Source organism: Sturnira hondurensis, unplaced genomic scaffold (genome assembly GCF_014824575.4).
Source record: "Sturnira hondurensis isolate 20B ecotype Veracruz unplaced genomic scaffold, ASM1482457v3 Scaffold0008723, whole genome shotgun sequence".
NCBI classification, from domain to species: domain Eukaryota; kingdom Metazoa; phylum Chordata; class Mammalia; order Chiroptera; family Phyllostomidae; genus Sturnira; species Sturnira hondurensis.
Window position 1 is genome coordinate 5,762,545 of NW_028081354.1, and position 23,021 is coordinate 5,785,565.

The following is a 23,021-nucleotide window of genomic DNA, read 5'->3' on the forward strand; positions in this document are numbered from 1 at the left end:
GGAGCGGGGTGTGAGTCAGTTCACAGGTAGGACAAACTAGGTGAAAAGGATGAGCTAAGGATTCATATTTCCTCTCACCTAACGTGAGAGCGGAGGGTGGGCCCTGGGACCCGGAGCTCCAGATCAGGAGGGGCGAAAGCAGGGGCGGTCTGTGACTAAAGTCGTTTTCCCTCCAAGATAAATCCTTTATATCCTGCAAAATTTTAAAGCAATATTCCTGCATTCCACCCTCAGATTCCAATTCAGTAGTTCCGAGGGTCTAATAATCTGCATTTTCAGCAAGCCGCCTGGATTATTCCGAAGCTGGTTGTTGAGAAAAACTATCCAAAACTCAGCACACAGGCATATGCCTTCCAATCCAGAGGTTCGGCGCCCCTCTGCTTTCATTTGTACAGATAACCCGGCCAAAGGCTTACTTTAGAGCTTCCAGTCAGTCAGGACCTCGCCAACTTTTCTTTTCAATTACTTTATTGTTGTTCAATTACAGTTGTCTGCATTTTCTCCCCACTCCTCCCAACTTTTTATTTTCTTTGCTAAATGTAATTTAAATGGTCACTTTCAATACAATTGAAATGTACAATGTTTCTGAAAATGTGTTAATATCTTTGTGATTCATTAAAAAAAGTCAACTTGTTTTTTTGCCAGTCTCCAACAACTCCCTCCACACATGCATATTTCCTCCCACCTAACCCTTTCTGACTTCTTGGAACCGGCTTCCTACCTTTACCAGAGCCTCTAGTCCACATTTCCTCATCTACCCTCCCAGAAACCTCTGGCTCCTCTCCCTGCACCTCTTGTTAGTGCTCTAGAGTCACTGACCTTCCTGCTACATCTACTTAATGTCAGTGTACACAAAGTATTATTCCAGTAGACACTGGGCTGCATTTTTGAGACAATATCTAGGGAAATTTTCCCTAAAAGATAGCGACCAAGAAATTCCAATTACATAAGAGAGTTAAATGCTATACAAAACCTTTCTTGGTTAACTGGAATATTAATCTCATTATCCAGAGAACAAAAATGCAACTGGTTCCCTAGAGCCAATTCTCCAGACTGCTCTTAAAAACACCTTTTCACACCTCTGTGCCTTTAGGCGGCATTCTCACTGCGTTGAATACTGGTCCCTCTTCCTGGTTCCAAGAACCACTACTTATGCTTTTAAGGCCTGCCCGACCTCCCTCTCCTCCTTGTACTTCCACATTACCCTGTATGTGCTGCTCCACTGGAACTTTTCAGACTGTTAAGTCAGATGGTCGTCATGCTGAGTATAACCCGCACCCTCCGACTCCGAAGGCAGGAACTGGTTTTTACTCACTCTGGAATCTAACTTAGTCCCAGCACAGAGAATATGCAACAAAATGCTTTTTAAATTAAACTGAATTTTAATTTATAAAATTTAAAACTCTCCACAAGTATTAACCATGGGAAAATACAGAAAATCAGGTGAAGAAAATAAATAGGTAAGGGAAATTCGCATTACTGTCTTTACGTCTAATAAGGTCTCTTATGGGGACGCTCAACAGTTACAGTTCATGTTCAGAGAGAACCAAACAAGAGGATGTGTACTTAAGCAGAAGAGACTGTGGTTTGGCATAAGGAGACTCGATTGCTTGAAGACACAGACAGCTCAAGGAAAATTGCACAGCTGAAAAATGAAGTTTTTGACAAAGCATTGCTCTGCACACCCAGATGCGGAGAAATCCTTAAGGCCTGTTGCTGCTGTACCAAGGCAAGTGTAGTGGAACAAGAAGCAGTCTTCAGAGATCAGGAGCAGAGTCCCTAATGCCAGGAGCAAAGTTGCCGTGGTGAAAGTTCTGCTCTTCCTACCTTTTCTAAACTGTAAGAAAAAAAGTACCTAAATCTGGAGAGGAAAGAATCAGACAGCAGGAGAGGGGGCAGAATTCTGAAAAGGTTCATTTCATTAAAGTAGGAAGGAACTTTGTCCTCCATTCAGAGATGACTCTAGGAGGCCCGACTGGGAAGTTTCTTGAAGGATTTACTCTCGCCAAGAAGCCCTCTTGCTGTTAAATGAAGTTAAACATAGCTTAAGACCTGTTTTAATATTCTCACAACCACTTTAAACTGCCATAATATACCACAAATTTATATACACTCTTATTTACAAAAAAACAAAACAAAATCCCACACACAAAATATTCATCCAAAATAGTTATTTTTTTTAATCCCTTGAAATATCATCAAACTTGGTGGAAGTTTTTTCAATAGGTATTCTTGTGCATATTTCTCCTTAAGTATACTTTATCCTCAATGCATGACTTGTAAAATTAAGAGAAAAACAGCAAGCAAGTATACAATGCAATATGCATTTCATTCTGTTCCAAACAAGCAGCTTAAAAAATAATAAAAAGACAACATACATTAAACAAAGTGCATCAGTTCTAAGGAGTTAGTATTAGAAAGAGGCCTAAGGACAGTGCTGGAACCTGCCAGAAGTTCTGCCCTGTCAGGCCTCTGATTGTCTTTAGAGAATACTCAACCCAAGAAAGACAGGAAAAGAAATGAGTGCTTTCAAACCTCAAGAGAAACACACACTCAAACTATACTTTCCTAAAGACTTCTTGCAAAAGGAGCTGAAGAACTGTCCAGTTTTACTTTTGTCTAAACTTTTAACTGCCTTCAATCTCTGGCTTTGTGACCTGATTTGCCCCCAAAGCCTACCCTCATCCTTTCAACACTATTTGCCACTCTGTCAAGCTAGGCATGCAGTGAGAGTGAATAAACCACGAAGTCCTCAGGGCTGAGCTGCCGCCACCCTGAGAACAGGAGCCCCCATCAGCAATGGTGGCTTCATTTTACTACTAAGCATCGTCCTTTGCCTCCCACAGCTCAGGGTCACACTTTACTGCTGGCGTTAAAGACCTGTCCTGCAAAGTTACGGCTTGTTTCCCTTTTAAAACAGTCCTTTGTGATACGCTATAGCACCAGAATAGACCCAAAAGTTGTGTTAAGTCATAAAAGACATAAGGAGAGGGAGTTTTAGGGCTACTTCTCCCTTCCCCCAACCCTCACTCCTGGTTTTGCTGGTTCTTGTGAAAACATAAGACTTCTGAAACACTGGAACCAAGAAAATCAATCTCCAGTGCATTTACCGCCCACCAACCTTCTGTACCTTAACTCCTAAGGCAGCCCTCAGCAACAAGGCTACCTACGTGGTCTGGCACAAGTACAGAGGAAACCCCAAGTGAGCATATTTGAAACCAGACCATTCGGACTGGGCTTTGAGTTTTGAACTTTTCTGCAAAATTTATAAGGTGGCTTATTATTTGAATAAATTAAAATTTCCAAAGTATGCACACTTTCACATAGTGGGCAGGAATCATCAAAATTCACTAGCAAAACATTGCAAAGAGAATAAAGTCAAGGAAGAATTACTACTGCATGAGTATAATTGATTTCTTTTTGGTTTTGCACGAGGCTCTATCCTAGTTTCTGAGCCAGCACAATGAGTATGACCTGGGTCCAAAAACATTCAAAAGGGGGTACCCAGTCCCCAGCAAGATTTGTACTTCACTTGTTAGTGACATCTTTTCCTTCATCTTCATAAGGCCAACTATTCACACAGAACACTTTTAAACTTACACATACACACACACACAGCATCCCTAATATACAGGTCCAGAGTTCAGACTCAGTGTGTATTCCCATGGTTGAGGCTAACTCCTAACCACTCTCTCAGAGCTTCTATGGGCATCAATCAAACCAGCAAATGGTGTCTTCAATATAAAAGTCTTTGGTGATACATGCCAAGTAAATATACATGCCTGTGACAGTTTTCCTAATGTCCCCATCTAGATAAATCTTACCTACTGTTAACAATTCCCTGATGTTCTCTATAGTCCCTAGAAATACTTTTTGGCTTGAGATAGGGAAACAGTTCTGAGTCCTACACTACCTAAGGCCTTCTAAAGCTTTTCATCTATATTCAGGTACCACACTAGTGACTGAATTGGTACAAGAGAGTCAGTAAAATGTATTCAAGTCCTTGGGAAGCTTTGGTCTTTGCAAAACCCTGTCCCTCACAGTGAGAATAATTTTACTTTCAGAAGAAGAGGCATATAAAGGCCAAATTCTGAACATAGTTTTCTATGTTTGCCTCTATCATAATTCAATAAATATTTGCCAAGAAGACCATCTTTTCCAGAGTTTGGTAAGTATCCTTCTCTGACCTCATATATTTTATAATATAGATGCTGGGAGCCACCTACATTACTAAAGAAAGTCAGATAGGATAAAAGCCCCCGTTTACGCATTTCCTGCATTACCCATTTCAATTCTGCTTCAACTGAGAAGGATAAAGGTAATTTACAAAGGAAAATAGCATAGTTCCCACAAGCCAATAAAATATAGTCAAAATGTCACAGCCGATCTTCATGCGCTGAGAAAGGTTTCCCTAACACATTCACATAGCAGTAACAAGCTAACTTGGTCAGCTGCCTTCAAGGCCCAGGAGAATGATAGTTCATTCACCTGTCTCCAGCCTGGCAATTCAGGATCAAAAATGGATCACGAAATCTTGCTGACCTCAAGTAGGCCATAGGGCCAGCTAAAGGTGAAATTCCGATAAATGCAGTACCTCACAATGTACCTCTCATAAATTTAAGAAGTTGGTACCTTTAAAAAACAAAGTTCATGACAGCAAACTCACAATTATTAACAACCACACCTAAAACAAAAACAAAAACAAAGCAAACAACTAGAACAGGAACAGAACCACAGAAATGGAGATCACATGGAGGGTTAGCAACAGGGGAGTGGGAGGAGGAAAGAGAGGGAAAAGGCACAGAGAATAAATAGCATAGATAGTATGTAGAAAATAGACAGGGGGAGGGTAAGAATGGTAGAGGAAATGTAAAAGCTAAAGAACTTATAAGTATGACACATGGACATGAACTAAAGGGGAGAATGTGGGTGGGAGAGGATGTGCAGGGTCTGCAGAGGGGAGTGAAGGGGGGGGAAATTGGACAGCTCTAATAGCATAAACAATAAAAAAACATTTAAAAATAGACTAAAAAAAAACTCCACCAACAGTTCAGCACCTATGTGCAACATACAAACATTTCACCCCAACATGGTAACTTAGTATCGGGCTTAAAATGGTTCAGAATCATAGGAATCAGACTCAGAGCTATCCAGCCCGACCCAGCAGCTTTATGAGGCAAATGGAATCTAAACTTTATGCGCTGGAGTAGGGTGGGGCGGCAGCAGGGCGTGGAGAGAACCCCTGTGCCAACTTCCCAAATAAATATCCTCTCTTATGTAATATCTGGGAGTGGAGGCTGGGGGTATAATTCTTCTGTAATGCAGTTGCCTGATAAACTGTATCTCAGTATAAGAATGCAAGAAATATCAAGGAAAACCCTTACTTTTCCAATTCAGAGTCAGCCTCTCTCCAGGAGAAAGCTGAGTTTGAGTAATAATGGCATACACAGACAAGCTGGTTGGGCCCCAACTCAATCCAGACCAGATTACTCAGGGCCATTTGCTTCATCTCTCAGGAGCTTTTCACCTGTCACTCGTCAAGGGAGGTGTTCTGAATTCTATGGTTTCTGGGGAAGTCAAAAGAGAGGCAGTTATAACATCCGAAGGCGGGGGGGAGGGGGGGGGAGGGCAAAAGTAGATTTACAGTCTTGAGTACATGAAAGTTTATTCTTGTATTATTTATTAATTATTATATTATTTTCTATATAAACAGTAAATCCACTTTTGACCCACCCTGTCTGGATTCATTGTTACATGTGGAAATTCCCTCTTATAAAAAATAAATCTCATTTTCCTAAGACAACAATGTTAATTAATTTGACATTTTTTTGTCCCACTGATCTTCAAGAGGACAAAAAAATGTCCTGGTGCCTTGACTGCTGAGCTCTCAGGAAATTTTATTATTCAAGCTATATCTCCCCCTCCAAAGTCCATCTGCTTATCATGCTAATTGTTTCCAAGCATCTCTGCTCCTCTTCCATGGGCATAGAATTAATCAAATTTTTAAAAACTAGGTCTCTAAGTTCAAGCATACCAATTTTTACTTAAATATAACTTCTTTCCAGGTATATCTGGTAGCCTAAACAAAGAGCAGATGTTTTAATACACGGTTTGGTTGGAGGGCATGAGTTAAGGTGGTTCATAAATTAGCCAATGAAGAGAGGATTCAGACTACAGAATGTCTGCCAATTGTCCATAAAAACAGGTGGGGAATAAGGTGATGAAAAGGAAAAACAAATCACAGTCAGTTCATATTTGTAATAATGTTAGCCTATATTGGGTTGGACAAAAAGTTAAGTTTGGTTTTTTTCTGTATGATGGCTCTAGTTGTCTTTAATGTCATTTGAAACAATTTTGTTAGATTGTATTGTAACAGGTGTCATATCAGCATGCATTTTTTAAAAAACATCAAAATTGGTGAATTTTTATATAACCATTTTAATGTTGAAGATGGAAGAAAATAAGTGACATTTTTGGAATATTATGCTAAATTTATGATTTCAAGAAAGGTAAAAATGCAACTGAAACACCCCCCCCCCCCGCCCCAAAAAGAGACTTGTGCAGTGTATGGAGAAGGCGCTGTGACTGGTCAAACATGTCAAAAGTGGTTTGTGAAGTTTCATGCTGGAGATTCCTCATGGACGATGCTCCATGGCTGGGCAGACCAGGTGGAGTTGACAGCGATCAAACTGAGACATTGAGAACAATCAATGTTCTACCACACAGGAGATAGCCAACATATGCAAAATATCCAATTCAATAACATTACTGGTGAAAATGAAAAAAGGTGTCTTTTATTTTATGGAAAAAAACTAAACAAACTTTTTGGCCAACCTGATATTTTTATAGCTATTTAGAATTAGCCAGCATATAGTTTTAAAACATTTTAAAGTCTAAAGAAGAATAATTATATTATAAATTTGCAGGTGACTAGCATAATTTAAAAATATATACTTAGCAGAGCACACCATTCAAAGGAAGCAATCTACATATATGTCTTTCCTCTTTCCTCACGGGTGGGACAGTACAGCAAATGCCCTCCTTCTGTAATAGTTGGCAGTGCAGTCATTAAGTGAAAATCACCTGTAGTTTCACATCAGCTTGAGCTGGATCGAAAGAAAACACCTAAAAGAAAACTCAGTTATTGAATGGGAATCCTCAGACTACAGACTAGATTCAATTTAAAGATTTAACTGAAGAAAATGATAAACCTGATTAGGCAAAGAGGTTTCTAGAATCCTTAACCACCTCTCAATCTTTACCTAGCCACCTGAGGAAACAGTTACAGAAACTCCATGCTCTGCATAACCCTCCAAAACCTGTTCTTTCTGTTGTGCTTCTACACTATCTGCCTGGAAACACGGAGAAAGAAGGGGAAGTGGATTTAATCACGGGTCCAAGGAATACCTACTGACTTTTAGACAAAGTAAAGACTTTAGAGATGAAACAGACCAACAACTTGAAAGAAAAGTAAACACCAAATAAAAGCCACTAAAGTCTCTCTGAAAACTAATGGAGAGAGAGCAATTAAACTGCAATACCAACAATCTTTGTGATACTTCTTAAAATAGGTAGCCCAAGCTGGGTCAAGATGGAAAACACTGACAGCGGAGTTCTTAGATCAGGTCAGTTAAAGAACTGGTAGAAGAGCTCACACAATGGTTTTGAGAAAACGGTGTTTTTCCCCCTCCAACATCTGCCTTAGTTTTAGTGTTCATGTAGCTTAAAAATGACACCATACAAAAATCCTCACACATGACTGCAAACACAATTATCGACAGAGGTAGTAAACAAAGGAACTCCTAAGAACAAACTTTAAAATGGATCAAAGTGTGACTGCAAATTTAAAATCCTAGAGCCACATAATCATCCCCAAAAGGAACCGTTTTAATTTTTGAAAGCTCAGAAACACCATGACAATGGAGGGCTTGCTGATTTGCCTTAGGCACGGTCCCGAATCAGTGCTGAAGTAAAGCTGTGTCCTCTCTTTCCAAGAAAGAGAAAGCAGAGAACAAAGTTCAGTCTACAATGGGAAGAAGCAGAACAAAAAGAAAACCACCAAAAGGGTGCTTTCCAGCAGTCCAGATTATTCTTTGTTAAAACACCACTGGAAATGCTTATTCTTCTTATATTGAGTCTTTTCTTCACCATCTTTGTTTTTTAAAAACTGCCATCAGCTGAATGAGAGACACCGGACTCTTCACTGGCAGAAAGAAGAGCCACCTCTGTGCAGTTGTTGCTTCCTCACTGTGGGTCCTCCTTCCCTGAAAGTGCAAAGAGAACAAGTCCACACCTGTAGGGCCCAGAGCCCCAGCACTATTTCAGCTCCACTGACAGAGCCGGCAAAGGTTTTGCTGAGTTTGTGCTTCAAAGATACAGCTCACTTTGGTTGTCCTTCTTAGTTGGCAAACTGCTCATAAAAAGCAAACTTGATCCTCTCTATGTGATGGCAAAGTTTGATGGCAGGGCCTAATTTTAAGTCCATGCACTCTTGAACGGTGGGAAGGGTAAGGAGCAGCAGGGCCTGCCCATCAATTTCCTGTTAAAGCACAAAAATAAAAATTATCTATGATGTGCATGCAAATGACAGCTCAATCATGATTCACTCTGGCTTTGTCAAAATCACTGTTCCTGCTCTTTCCTTTCATTACTTTTCTGTTTTGAATAAGTATCACACATTTCCTTTTAGATATCTCTCACAGTCCTCCATACTAATGAATCTTCAGAATTAATTACCAAGTTTTACCTAGGATAAGAATACATTCTACAGTTTCTGCTCAGTAGAAATTTAGTAAACTGACTAGCCTTGTAACTGGCAATTAAATGTGCCAAAAAAAAAACCCAAACCACTTTTCTAGAGGACTCTTTCTAAATCTGAAATAAAGTATTAACTAAACTTCAATGTCCTGATATGCAGCATTCATATAAAAGCCCAATTAAGTTCTTTAAAGACGTTCATTTATTAATCTCCCCAAGTATCAAAACCAATTCTATTTCAATATTTATTTAAGGCCACAGGTGTTTGTGTTTCGGAAAACCTGCCTTAAAATTGATCATGACTCTAGAGCCTAATACATTACAGATTTTATTTTTTTGAAACAGGCAAGCTGTCATTTTGGAAAACAGGGGGATAATTAATCATAGCATACTTAATTTTAAGCCATTTAAATATCTGAGGGATAGAAAGATATTCTTAGGAAAAATGGGAATGCAGTAATAATCTGCTTCAACTATGGCAGAAATCAGATAACTTTTTCACATTGTACTACTCCTAAAAATGGAACTAAAATAATTTTTTCTTTTGCATATTAATATTTTTCCTGAGACCTGTACATAAATTGCTATTATACCCACAGTACTTTGCTACAGAAACATGTTGCTAAGAGTTAAAGGCCTTGGTGGTTACCTGGTCTAAGAATATCCTCGCCAATGGGGCGCAGTCGGTGGATCTGATGAACCGCACCACATCCGCTACGCTCCACTTCAGGGGGTTGCTGTCCAGGTGAAGCCTTTCAGCAACTTCGATCCTTAGTTCCTTCATTCCCCACAACAAAATCAAGCCAAATGGTGTAAGAGCTATTATATTCTTTAAAAGTCTCTCGATTTAAATTCATATCCCCTCAAGGGAGGATTTAAAGTACTTTTAAGGCCCTGGCTGGTGTAGCTCAGTGGATTGAGCGTGGGCCTGCGAACCACATGATCGAGGTTCGATTCCCAGTCAGGGCACATGCCTGGGTTGCAGGCCAGTTCCCAGCAAGGGACTCACGAGAAACAACCATACACTGATATTTCTCTCCTTCCCTTCCCCCTCTAAAGATAAATAAATTAAATCTTAAAAAAAAAAGAATAAAGTTTCAGCCCCAAGACCTCTAATCATTCGCTTTACCAGATAAAACTACGTGTGTGCGGGTCGAGTTCTGTGAGACCACCAGCTATCCTGAGGGAAACTTCAAGAAGGAACACACCAAGGCACATCATAATTACATTAGCCAAGATTAAAATGAAGGAGAGAATCCTAGAAGCAGCAAGAGATAAGGGTACGGTCACCTACAAAGAAGTACCCATCAGACTGTCAGCAGATTTCTCAAAAGAGACCTTACAGGCAAGAAGGGGCTGGAAAGAAGTATTCCAAGTCAGGAAATCCAAAGACCTACAGCCAAGATTGCTTTATCCAGCAAAGCTTTCATTTAGAATGGAAGAACAGATAAAGTGCTTCTCAGATAAGGTCAAGTTCAAGGAGTTCATCATCACCAAGCCCTTATTATATGAAATGCTGAAGGGACTTATATAAGAAAAAGAAGATGAAAAATATTAACAGTGAAAGGACAGCAAACTCTAAGTTATGAACAACCACACCTAAAACAAAAGCAAACCAAGAGGACAGCTAGATGAGGAGTGGAACCATAGAAATGAAGAACACATGGAGGGTTAGCAACAGGGGAGTGGGAGGAGGAGAAGGGGGGAGAAGGTACATAAAATAGCATAGACAATAGGTAGAAATTAGATAGGGGGGAGGGCAAGAATACTAGGGGAAATATAGAATCTAAAGAACTTGAGACACGTGGTTATAAACTAAGGGGGGGAAAGAATGGTGGGGGAGGGAGATTGCGGGTGGAGGGGAATGAAGGGAAGAATAGAACAACTGTAATGGTATAATCAATAAAAAATAAAAAATAAAAAGAATAGCCCTGGCTGGTGTAGCTCAGTGGATTGAGCGCGGGCCTGTGAACCAGAGGATCGCGGTTCGATTCCCAGTCAGGGCACATGCCTGGGTTGCAGGCTGGTTCCCTGCAGGCCAACTCCCAGCAGGGGATGCACGAAAGGCAACCATACATTGATGTTTCTCTCCCTCTCCTTCACCTCTAAAGATAAATGAAAGAAAAGAGAAGAGAAGAGAAGAGAAGAGAAGAGAAGAGAAGAGAAGAGAAGAGAAGAGAAGAGAAGAGAAAGAAAAAGTACTTTTAGGATGTGATTTCTCCCAGCAAAGATGGCAAAAGACCATATACACTAGGTATGCAGGAAATGTTTGTTTTCTATAACTAGGAATATCAACGGGGAAAATTTTACCTCAAAGTTTCAGCAGAAATCACTTGGACAATATAACAGAAAAAAAATAGTTCTTAAATCTCCCATTCATGCTTTGGTCTATTTCAACTCTCTCTGGTAGGTGCTAAAGTGAATGGGATGATATTTCCAATGAGAGAGGATTAGCTAAATTATCAGGAGAAGTCATTTATTGGTTCTGTTCACAGACTATATTTAAAAAGCAACCCAGTTTTAAAACACTAACTCCTATTCTTTAATGTGTAATGTTATATAACATGCAGACAAGTATATGTTAAGTATACTAAACAAGATGGCTTAACCAGAATCAAAAGGATAATTTACTTCTATAAAAGCATTATATTTCCATAAAACCATACATATTATGAAAGATATTAAAAAGGGACTTTTCCCTGAACTAAATGACAGGCTTTTATTATTTACAAAATAAACTAGCAATGAAACATTCTTTTACTTAAGACAAGCAGCCACTCTGAGACCTCCCTCTTGATAAAGTTATTTCCAAATAATCCCTGAAACACAAGTAAACCACAGAATGGAATCATTTAAAAAGAGACTCAATCCACTGGCTGGTGTAGCTCAGTGGATTGAGTGTGGGCCTTCGGACCAAATAACCGCAGTTCGATTCCCAGTCAGGACACATGCCTGGGTTGCAGGCCAGTTCCCAGTGGGGGACGCATGAGAAGCAACCATACATTGATATTTCTCTCCCTCTCTCCTTCCCTTCCCCTCTAAAGATAAATAAATAAAATCTTTAAAAAGTAATAAAATAAAATAAATTAAAAAAATAGAGAGAGACTCAGAAAGTTCAACTGAAGCCTGACTTTGAAATAAGTAGAATGCCAACATCACTTAGAAATTATACTCTAGAGAAACAGTCTAGAGAGGGGGAAAAGAAAGACTATTTTAAAAATAGGTACCTTTGGTGAAGGAGGCTTATTTTCATCATCAGAAAACGAAAAAGTGCGCAGCTCTCTTTTTCTCCTTTGTCTGTCTGGAGGCAGTGATGTGGATATCTCACTTTGGGTAGGAGAAGAGGAACATGACTTTTTTTCTGACATTTCTGACTCTTCCTGTAGCTCATCCTGCTGCTCAGAAGTACTACCCTCACTTAGGGAATCGTCATCTCCTTCATCTGGGTCATCCTCATCTTCACCCCCACTTCCCTAGAGGAAAAAGAGAGAAGGGTCATTAAAATTCAGGACAAACCAGTTCTGGGGCCACAAAACCATCTTCTATTGGCCAGAGATCTGTCTTAGAAAGATCTGCACGCATTCTTCCTGTGTCTGTGTTGTAAAGCAGTGATCCCCGGCTTCTAGACTGCACAGGCACATCATCAGACCTCATACCTGGGGTGAGCCTGCCGGGGTATTATCAACAGATGCAGAGGGCCGTTTCTTCTTATGAACAAAAACATTTTTCCGCCTCTTTCTCCTCTTACTGGCTTTTTTCAGGGCGCACGCTAAATTACTATGCCCACCAGGCGGCCTCCCGATTCTTTTACTTTTCTTCTTTCCATAATAGTGTGCTAAATGTGAATGACAAAAAAAATGAAGTAGCTTTATTATTTTTGTATACTTCAAACCACAAGAGATTCTATTAGCACAGCAGAAAACAGGTACATGTACATGGTATTTGATGTATTTGATTAAAGTTGAAATTGCATACAGAGGAATAATCTTAACTGTATGGATCTTAAATGTACAGTTTGATTAGTACTGACTAATGCATAAACCTGAATAATCCTTCCCCACCAAGACGGAACATCTCCATCAACCTAAAAAGTTGCAGGGTTCCTTTTCTAGTCCCTTTCCCTCTCACCAAAAGCAACCATTATTCTGATTTTCATCACTGTGGGTTAGTTCGACTCATCTCTGGAAAACTTTAGCAGGTACTTTACAGTGCAAGGCTTCTTTCACTCAGCATAAGGTTTTTGAGTTTTATCTTTGCTGTTGTGTGTTTGAATAGTTCATCCCTTCATACTGATGAATACCATCCCATTGTATGAATATACCAGTTTATCTATTCTCCTGTTGATGGGTACCTGGGCTGCTTCCAGGTTTTGCTATTAGGTTGCAATGAACATTCTTGTGCAGGCTCTCAGTGGACATATTTTCATTTTCCTTGGATAAATACCTAGGAATGGAATCGCTGGATCACATGATAGATGTGTGATTAACTTTTTTAAAAAGTGCCAAACGGTTTTCTAAAAGGGTTGTATAATTTTATACTCCCACCAGCAATGTATGAGAGATGTAGGTGCTTTACACTTTTGCCAGCATGGGGTTGTCAGTCTTTTTCATTTTAGCCAATCTAGTGGATATGTAGTAATTTCTCAAAGTAAGTTTAAATTTGCATTGCCCTGATGACTAATGATACTGAGTATGTTTTTAAGTGCTTATTGGCCATTTGTACATATTTTTCTGTGACTGTTCTATTCAAGTCTTTTACTCATTTTTTTGTTTCTCATTTTTATTGAGATAATTCACATAACATAAAATCCATCATTTTAAAGGGTACATATTCAGCAGTCATTGGCATATTCACTGTTACACAACCATCACCATAATCTAATTCTAGAACATTGTTTCTCTCTCTCTCTTTTTAAATTGAGGTAGCAGTCACATAACATAAAATTAATCGTCATTTAAAAACACATAGGATGGAGCAAAAGTAGGTTTACAGTTGAAAAATAATATGAAAATTATTTTTCCATATGAAAAATAATAAGAATACAAGAATCAACTATGTTGTACATATTCACAACCGTAAACCTACTTTTGCCCCACCCTGCACAATTCAGTATTTTGTGTATTCACAATATTGTACAACTACCAGTTTTCTCTAATTGTAAAACTTCTCTTTTTATTGAGTTGTGAGAGGTTTTAGTATATTCTGGAGAGTTCTTCGGTAGATATATATATATAAAGAATATTTTCTCCAAGACTGTAGCTTGTCTTTTCATTTTTATAAATGGTGTTAAGAAAAAGTTTTTAATTTTGATGTTTAACTTACTGATTTCTCCTTTACACTGGTGTATTGTGCTCTTCTCTACAAAATCCTTGCCTATCCCAAGCTTTTGAAGATAACCTCCTTGTTTTCTTTCAAGTGTTTTTATAGTTTTAGCTTTTATATTAAGTCTATGATATAGCTTAAATTACTTTTCATATTTGTGAGGTAGGAGCCAAGGAATTTTGTTTGTTTTTTTCAACCTGGATATCTAATTTTAACAGTGCCATTTGTTAAAAGAACTTTCTTTCCCCGTTAAATTTAATCATACGAGCTGGGCCCTACTTCCTGGGCCTCCTATGCAGTCCCAGCACTCTACTTGACTTACACTTTCTTCAATGCCCAACCAACTCTTGATTACTACAGTTTCATGGTAAAACCTGAAGTCAGACAGAGTAAGTCCTCCAACTTTATTCTTTTTTGGGTGGACTGTTTTGGTTAGCCTAGATCCTTTGTATTTTCGCATAAATTTTAGAATATAGAGAAAATTCTAAAATTGAAACATATTCGAACTCTGTTACATATTAAAGTATTATCAAAATATTATGTAATTTTTACCAAAAAAAGAATAATGATAATAATTCTACAAGATATAAAGTGGTACCTCAGTACTCTTTGTTATTTCATTCCCAAACTCATGACAAGTGGCAAAACCAATGTGCACTAAATGATGAAGCATTTTCTCTTGGGGGCAGGGGGATGGTATTGTCTTGGCTCATACAAGTGCTAGCAAGTGCAATGAGTCCTGAGCAAGCACTAAGTGCGGAAACACGTTTTTCTCATCAAAATGTGATGAGTACAAGGTCTGACAAGTTCTGAAGTCAATGAGTACCAAGGTATGACTATAATTCCATTTAATGTCATTCAAATTACTAATTGGGAAAAATCATAAAGACTCCTAATATCTAGGCTAATTTCAATTATATCATTAAGGAAAATAAATATAATAAATATAAGACAAAAATAAATATAAAAATAAATATCAGACAAAAAAGCGTAATATATATACATGCTATATATAAAAGTTGACAAAATCTGGCACGTGACCTGTTTGGTATGGCTTTCAAGCTAAGAATGGTTTTTAGATTTTTAATAGTGATTTTTTAAAATGTGAAAATAAAACAAAACAAAAATATGCAACAGAGACCATATGACCCACAGCCTAAGGTGTTATTATCTGGCCCTTCACGGAATATATTTGTATACCTCTGTTATGCGATTCTCTGCAAAATAAAAACTCTCCAGGGTATAAAGGTATGGTGAGCTACTAAAGTTAACAAGTTTGAAAAACACAACTCACTATATTTGGTCTTTGTAAGCACAGAGCAGTTCTCAGAACACTTATCTAGAACCATCCGTGGACCGAACAGATTGGGACAGCACTCCAGCTTTATACAGGTTTGCCGGCAGAATTCGGTCACTCGATCTGCCGTTTTCACTATTTCAACAGTAGCCCGGTAACTCTTTCCTTTGTATCTGCCATTAGAAGACACAAGAGACCAACTTTATTAGGCTAGTAATTATCCAGAGAAAAATCAAGTCTATCAATATTTGCTTGTGAGAAGACTCTGTCGTTTATGTTTTGGGAATTCTGAAAAATATATGGAGTTAATGTATTTTGTACTTAGGTCAAATTTATAATCTAGTAAACTATGACAACTAAAACCTAAGTTACTTAAATTAGCAAAATAAGGTCCCTGCTTTCTGTTCCTAAGTTTAAGGTTTTCTTTACTTTTAAAAAAGATTTATTTTTTTTAGAAAGGGGAAGGGAGGGAGAAAGAAAGGGAAACATCAATGTGTGGTTGCCTCTCACACACCCACTACTGGGAACCTGCCCACAACCCAGGCATGTGCCCTAGACTGGGAATCAAACCAGTGATGCTTTGGTTCGCAGGCCAGCACTCAATCTACTGAGCTACGGCAGCCAGGACTAAGGTTTTCCTATAATAACTTCTACACTAACTATTAAATGAAAAGTGACTTTCATTAAATCTTACTTTACCCCAGGGCAGTGATCCTCAGAGTGTGGTCTGCTGACCAATAACACCTGACCACTGCCACACGTCCATGACAAGATCCAGTCAGAAAACAAGAGTAAATGTTTTTGAACTTTCAAATTATTTAAAAAAGCAATTCTATGTCTCATATCTAATGACAAAAATAACTTATCTTAAATTTTATGCCTTTTAAATTTCACATTACTTGTAATTCATTTTCACTATATCTTCTAAAAGTATTTGTCCGTGACAGAATGGAAACACAAAAAAGAAAACAAACCTTCACCACAAACAGTTGGAGAAGCACTGCGCCAGGTAACCCACGTATCTAATACTATCCAAGGGGAACTGATCCTGTGACCCGTTAAGGATGAATACACACAAAAGGCAGAGGAGCTTACTCACTTGGCTTTTAGGACTTCCCCACATCCATGCCACACAGAGTCTTTGTCCAGCTGCAGTTCCCGAAGGACACGACTGGGTTTATAGGCTGCATTGATAAGTAGTGTGAGGACCTGTGCTCCATTTTTAAAACAGAAATATGGGTTGGGAAGGAGAAAAACACACCATTAGACCCTTGCTATCCCCTAGCATGTCATTTATGGTATTAATTCTAGTCATATTAGTTAATAAATGTTAACAAAATAACAATACTGAATATATAATAGCTGATTAAAGTTACAAATAAGAGAATAAAAGACCCTCTTAAATATTCAAAACCATTATGTTCAGAAACAAATAGACAACATGAATTTAAAATTCCTCTAGCATGTCCTTCCAAATCCTTTCCCAGTCATGGTATACTCAGATAATTATATTTGTTTAGGACACTTTGTAGATGGCTGAGCTTTCATGTTGTTGGAGTAGTCTGATCCAGAAGCTCCAGCCTCCCCAGACCCTGCCTTGCCACCCTAGGCACTGAACAATGAGCAGTCCGCACATCTGTTACCTTCAGTGCAGCACCCTTGCTGGGAAGCTCTGCAAGTCCAGCAGATGTGTAGCTTTTTTTACGGCCCAAATTAATGCCATACAGCCTCTCAGTCAGTCTGAGAGGACTGAGCATTCTCATATTCCCACTACCTCAGGCAGTCCCCCCCCCACTGTTCACGTCCATGGGTCATGTGTGTAAGTTCTTTGGCTCCTCCATTCCCTGCACTGACCTTTACATCCTCATGGCTATTCTGTAACTACCTACTTCCACTTTTTAACCTCCTTACCTCTTCACCCATTCCCCAACACCACCCTCCCATTTGGCAACCAACAAAATGCTCTGCATATCCATGATTCTGTCTCTGCTCTTGTTTATTTAGTTTATTTATTAGATTCAATTGTTGATATATATTTTTTGACATTTTATTGTTCATAGTTTTGATCTTTTTTCTTTTTAAAAATATTTTATTTATTTATTTTTAGAGAGAGGGGATGGGAAGGAGAAAGAGTGGGAGAGAAACATCAATGTGTGGTTGCTTCTCATGTGTCCCCTACTGGGGACATGGCCTGCAACCCAGGCATGTGCCCTGACTGGGAATCGAACCAGCGACCCTTTGCTTCACAGACCCATGCTCAATCCACTGAGCTATACCAGCCAGGGCTGATCTTTTTTTCTTAAATAAGTCCCTTTAGCATTTCTAATAATAATGAATTGGTGATGATGAACTCCTTTAGTTTTTTCTTGTCTGGGAATCTCTTCATCTGCCCTTCCACTCTAAAAGATAGCTTTGCTGGGAGCAATCTTTGGTGTAGGTACCTGCTTTTCATGACTTTAAATACTTGTCAATCCCTTCTAGCCTGCAAAGTTGACAGTCTTATGGGAACTCTCCTGTAGGTAACTAATTGCTTTTCTCTTGCTGCTTTTAAGATTCTCTCTTTATCTTTAATCTTTGGCATTTTAATTACAATGTGCCTTGGAATGGGCCTCTTTGAATCCATCTTTTTTCAGATTCTCTGTGCTTCCATGACTTGTATGTCTATTTCCTTCACCAAATTAGAGAAGATTTCTGTTATTATTTTTTCAAACAGATTTCCAATCTCATTTTCTCTTCTCCTTCTGGCACCCCCATGAGGTGAATGTTGGATCGCTTGAAGTTGTGCCAGAGGATGCTACACTATCCTCATTTTTTGGTAATCTTTTTTCTTCTTAATGTTCTGATTGGTTGTTTTTTGCTTCCTTGCATTCCAAATCATTGATTTGATTCTCAGCTTCATCCACTCTACTATAGTTTGTTTCCCTTTAAATTGTTCTTTATTTCATTAGTATGTCCTTCATTTCTGACTAGATCTGTTTTATGCTGTTGAGGTCCTCACAAAGTTCCTTGAGCATCCTTATAACCAGTGTTTTGAGCTCTGCCTCTGAGAAACTGCTTATCTACATTTTGTTTAACTCTTTTCTGGAGTTTTGATCTGTTCTTTCATTTGGGCCATGTTTCTTTGTCACCTTGATTTGACAGCATCCCAGTGTTTGTTTCTGTGTATTAAGTAGAGCTGTTTGACTCCATGTCTTGGTAGTGTTGCCTAATGTAGCAGGTGTCCTGTAGGGTCTCTTAGCCTCCTTATCACTCAAGCTGGGTACATGAGGTGTGCCCTTCTTGTGGGCTGAGTGCCCCTCTCCTTTTGTAGATGAACCTTGGTTGCTGTTGGCAGAACAATGGGAGGGATTTACCCAAGCCAGTCAGCTGCAAGGATTCGCTGTGACCACTTACCACCAGCCTCCACCCTCCATGGAGGACTGGCTGTGTAGGGGTAGGGAGATGGTGCTCCAACATGGTTACAGCTGTCCACTGGATGTGCAGGCCCTGGGATTTCCCAGGTGGTGAAAGCCAAGGTCAGCCCCACCTGTGTTTTGCCCAGGGCCACCGTTCCTGAGCTATAAAGCGATCTGAGATGGCCGCTACTTGTGCTGGGCTTGAGTTTCCCAGGGCAAGCCAACCTGTGAATTAAGGCTGGCTGCTGCTAATGACAAGCCTGGGGTTCACTGAGGCTAGCTGTTAACTTGTTTGAGAGGATTTAGGAAGCTCTGAAGGATGAGCCAAGACTAACCATTCCGACTGAAAAGCAGCTTGGGTGGGGCAGAGTCTCTGGGGATCTCCAAGGTGGGTCAAAGAGTGTTAGCTATGTTGATGGAATCTCAGATATGGCACCAGCTTACCAGCTCTGTGGTGGAGGGTTTAGCAAAGGGGCAATGGTCTCTGTTCACCTTGATGCCAGACACTTCAGTTCCTCCCTGTATGCCACTAGTGCCTTTCAAGCTGCTACCCCAGTGCTGGAGCTCAGAGGGAGTGAGTCTGAGTAAGTGAGCCCATGCGTGGGTTCTTTAAGAGGAGCTCTTGGGCTCTAGAAGTTTCTTCCACCAATTCAATCCCTGCTGGTTTCTGCAGCCAGAAGTTGTGGGGATTTATCCTCAGGGCACTGAAATACTGGGCTGCGGGGCCTGGTGTGGGTCTGGGACTCCTCGCTCCTGAGATATACCTCCACAATTTTTATCCATCACACATGGGTGTGGGACCAGCCTGTTCCGAGTTTGTGCCCTCCTACCAGACTGGATGAAGGTGGTTTCTTTAATTTTGTAGTTGTCAGACTTCTATTCAATTCAATTTATGATGGTTCTGAGATAGTTGTTCTATATTTTAGTTGTAATTTTTTCATTGCATTCTTATTTTATTGATTATGCTATTACAATTGTCCCATTTTTTCTCCCCTTTATCTCCCTCTGCCCTGAATCACCCCCATCTCACCAGCATTCCTTCCCCCTAGTTCATGTCCATGCATCGTACATGTAAGTTCTTTGACTTCTCCATTTCCTATACTATTCTTAATCTCCCTGTCTATTTTTTGCCTACCAATTAAACTTCTTATTCCCTATACATTTTCCCCCATTCCCCCCCTCCTGCTCTTTACTGATAACTCTCCACGTGATTTCCATTTCTGTGATTCTGTTCCTATTCTAGTTGTTTGCTTAGTTTTTGTTTTTTAGGTTCAGTTGTTGATAGCTGTGAGTTTGTTGACATCTTACTGTTCATAGTTTTGATCTTTTTTTCTTAGATAAGTCCCTTTAACATTTCATATAATAAGGGCTTGGTGATGAACTCCTTGAATTTGATCTTATCTGAGAAGCACTTTATCTGCCCTTCCATTCTAAATGAAAGCTTTGCTGGATAGAGCAATCTTGGATGTAGGTCCTTGCCTTTCATGACTTGGAATACTTCTTTCCAGCCCCTCCTTGCCTGCAAGGTTTCTTTTGAGAACTCAGCTGACAGTCTAATGGGAACTCCTTTGTAGGTAACTATCTCCTTTTCTCTTGCTGTTTTTAAGATTCTGTCCTTATCTTTAATCTTGGGTAGTGTAATTATGATATGCCTTAATGTGTGTCTTCTTGGGTCCAACTTCTTTGCAACTCTCTGAGCATCCTGGACTTACATGTTTAGTTCCGTTCACAAGATTAGGGAAGTTTTCCTTTATTATTTGTTCAAGTAAGTTTTCAATTTCTTGGTCTTCCTCTTCTCCTTCTGACCCACATAGATCCACTGTGGCACTGCATGTTGGGAAGGGTCAGAAAGGGGACAATGATGCTTGCTAGCTTGCCCAGCTCTTGCCCCACTTTCCCTCATTTCCCACAGGCAGATTGAGCCCTTCCAGGTGCTGATTCCGGGTGGTGGGCTTGTGTATGTTCTAGGATCCTGTGAGCCTCTCCAAAAGATTCTCCTGTGAGACGAGGAGATTCTCCTGCTACCGAAATCCCCACAGGTTTTTACAACCTGCAGTTTTGAGGATATATTACCCCATGCTGGAACTCTGCGTTGGGTAGTTTTTCTAGCTCCCCAGTTGTTCCTCCCAGCTTATCTGCACACAAATGTGGAACTGCCCAGCTGCCAGCTGCCTTGCCAGCCCAGGTCTACCAGCTGCTGCCTTGCTGCGCATCTTCTCTGCCCTGGCTTCCCATTTCTGCCCCTATTATCAGTCTGGATAAATGTTTCTTCTTTAACTACATGGTTGTTGGACTTCCATACAATTTGATTTTCTGGCAGTTCTGGTGGTTTTTTGTTTTTAAATTGGCTGTTATCCTTCTTTTGTTTTTGTGAGGAAGTGAAGCACATCTACCTACACCTCCATCTTGGCTGGAACTACTCTTTAGTTGTAATTTTGATGTGGTTGTGCAAAGATTCGAGCCATGTCTGCCTATGCCACCACCTCCTCTCATTCGCTCTTGCAGTTCTCATGTGGTCTCTGACAGAAGACCTTGCTACACCTACAGAAGTGAGCCTGCTATGTAAAGAACTGCTTAGAAAAAAATGTTCCTTAGGACCATAAATAATTGTGTCCAGTTTATTGTCCAACATGAAAAAAGTTAATCACTTATAATAAAACCCTAGAGCTGTCACTTCCATGGCACATAGATAGATCCTTGTATGAATGAGTCTATGAGACTTCTGTAAAATCCCCAAGTTCTTTGCTCTAGGCTAGAACCTTACCTCTCTGAGGACCAGAACACAGTTCCCAGGTCCTACACATTGAGGAAGCTCAGCAATTCGTCCTTTGTTAAGGTATGGCCCTGAGAAGCAACGATGGTTGAAGTATATCTTTGGACAGCAATATTTTCCATTAATCATAACTGGGAAATGAAGAGAAACAAATATTCAGAACAGAGTCATCTTCCAACCCATTTCCAAAGTTGGATTACGGGGACGGGGCGGGGGGGGCGGGGGGGAATAAGCACACTGACCACGATATAAAGTTAGAAATTACGTATTTTGAAGCTTAACATGTCACCCGAGAGATCCCTTACCACTCTAGTATGGATGGAGCTCATCACTCTGCTGACATAAGACAACACTCTGAATTACATGTAGGTTAACTCCTACAGGTTAATGTGACACTGTTCCAGAGCCATATACTTCTACCAATAAAGAAAATGGAAAATTTACTTCCAAAACCCATGATGATTCCTGACAAACAGCTATTCAACAATCTACTCTGGAATATTTCTAGGGAGTGAGATGGGTGAATACTATCTAGAATCACAGTTTGTCCTCTTAAAACCACCAAAGTAGTATGACGGCAGCCTTCAGTGATGTGGGCTCCCTTCCGTTTCTGGGATTTCTCAGAGGGCTGAAATTACACAGGATCATACCTCTAAGTTCTTTAATTACTGTGAGGTATAACTGGGCCTAGAGACCCCTCTTTTCAACTGTTTTTCTATATGAACACTGTACTCCAATATAACGTTTTTAAAATCCCCTCAGTGTGGTTAGCAATTCAGCTGCTGAATACAAAAAATTCAAAGACATCAAACCATCTTCATTTTCATATCAAGCAGGGAGAAGCTATTCTGATGGATGCTGTTAACCAATGTTAAGGAAAGGAGTTATGTATACATTGCCCACTGTTGACAGGACCCTGAAGTACATAATGTTCACCTAAAATGTAGTCTTAGCACAGTGGTCAGCATGTCCACTTCTCCAATTGAACTCTACCACCCAGAGCCTGCTCTTCAGGATTAAGGCATCTATGCTCCCTGCAGCTGGGAATGTTGACACTTTATAGCTCTCAGTTGTAAGTCTATCCTGGAACTACCCTCACTCAGCCTAGAACTGACCTCAGTAGGAGACCCACCCCGAAGATTCCCACCCTTTGTAAGGTGGAGAGGGAGCAGTAGCCTATCTCCAGTAACAACCTCAATCGGGGCAGATTCTGAGAGATATATCAGCACCAACGATCCCTGTGGGACTGGAAGAAACTTCTGTTAACGGTGAATTGTGGCTCGACTTCTTCCTCTGCCCAGTCCTACTTCCTTCACCCCTCCCAGAAGTTGTTCTCAAAGTTGTTCTCACCCCTTCCAGGAGTTGTTCCCAATAAAACTCCTACATGTAAATAAGAGTCTCAGATTCTTTTCCCAAGGTGACTGGACCTATCACAAAACCCAAACTCAGCTGCAGTCATATAGGAGATATTAATGTC

General features: G+C 39.9%; 1 protein-coding gene across 1 annotated transcript in view; it reads right to left on the bottom strand.

The window, feature by feature from the left end:
- Positions 1-6,886: 6,886 nt before the first annotated feature.
- The window catches only part of SFMBT1 (Scm like with four mbt domains 1), a gene marked incomplete at its 5' end in the record, with an annotated part of 40,663 nt that continues 24,528 nt past the window's right edge, over positions 6,887-23,021 (bottom strand). Inside the window, 7 exons of the mRNA XM_037055583.1 lie at positions 6,887-8,539; positions 9,407-9,535; positions 11,985-12,230; positions 12,414-12,592; positions 15,374-15,549; positions 16,476-16,585; positions 21,536-21,675. Of these exons, the coding sequence (XP_036911478.1) occupies positions 8,399-8,539; positions 9,407-9,535; positions 11,985-12,230; positions 12,414-12,592; positions 15,374-15,549; positions 16,476-16,585; positions 21,536-21,675 (1,121 nt within the window). The remainder of the gene's footprint in view (positions 8,540-9,406; positions 9,536-11,984; positions 12,231-12,413; positions 12,593-15,373; positions 15,550-16,475; positions 16,586-21,535; positions 21,676-23,021) is intronic.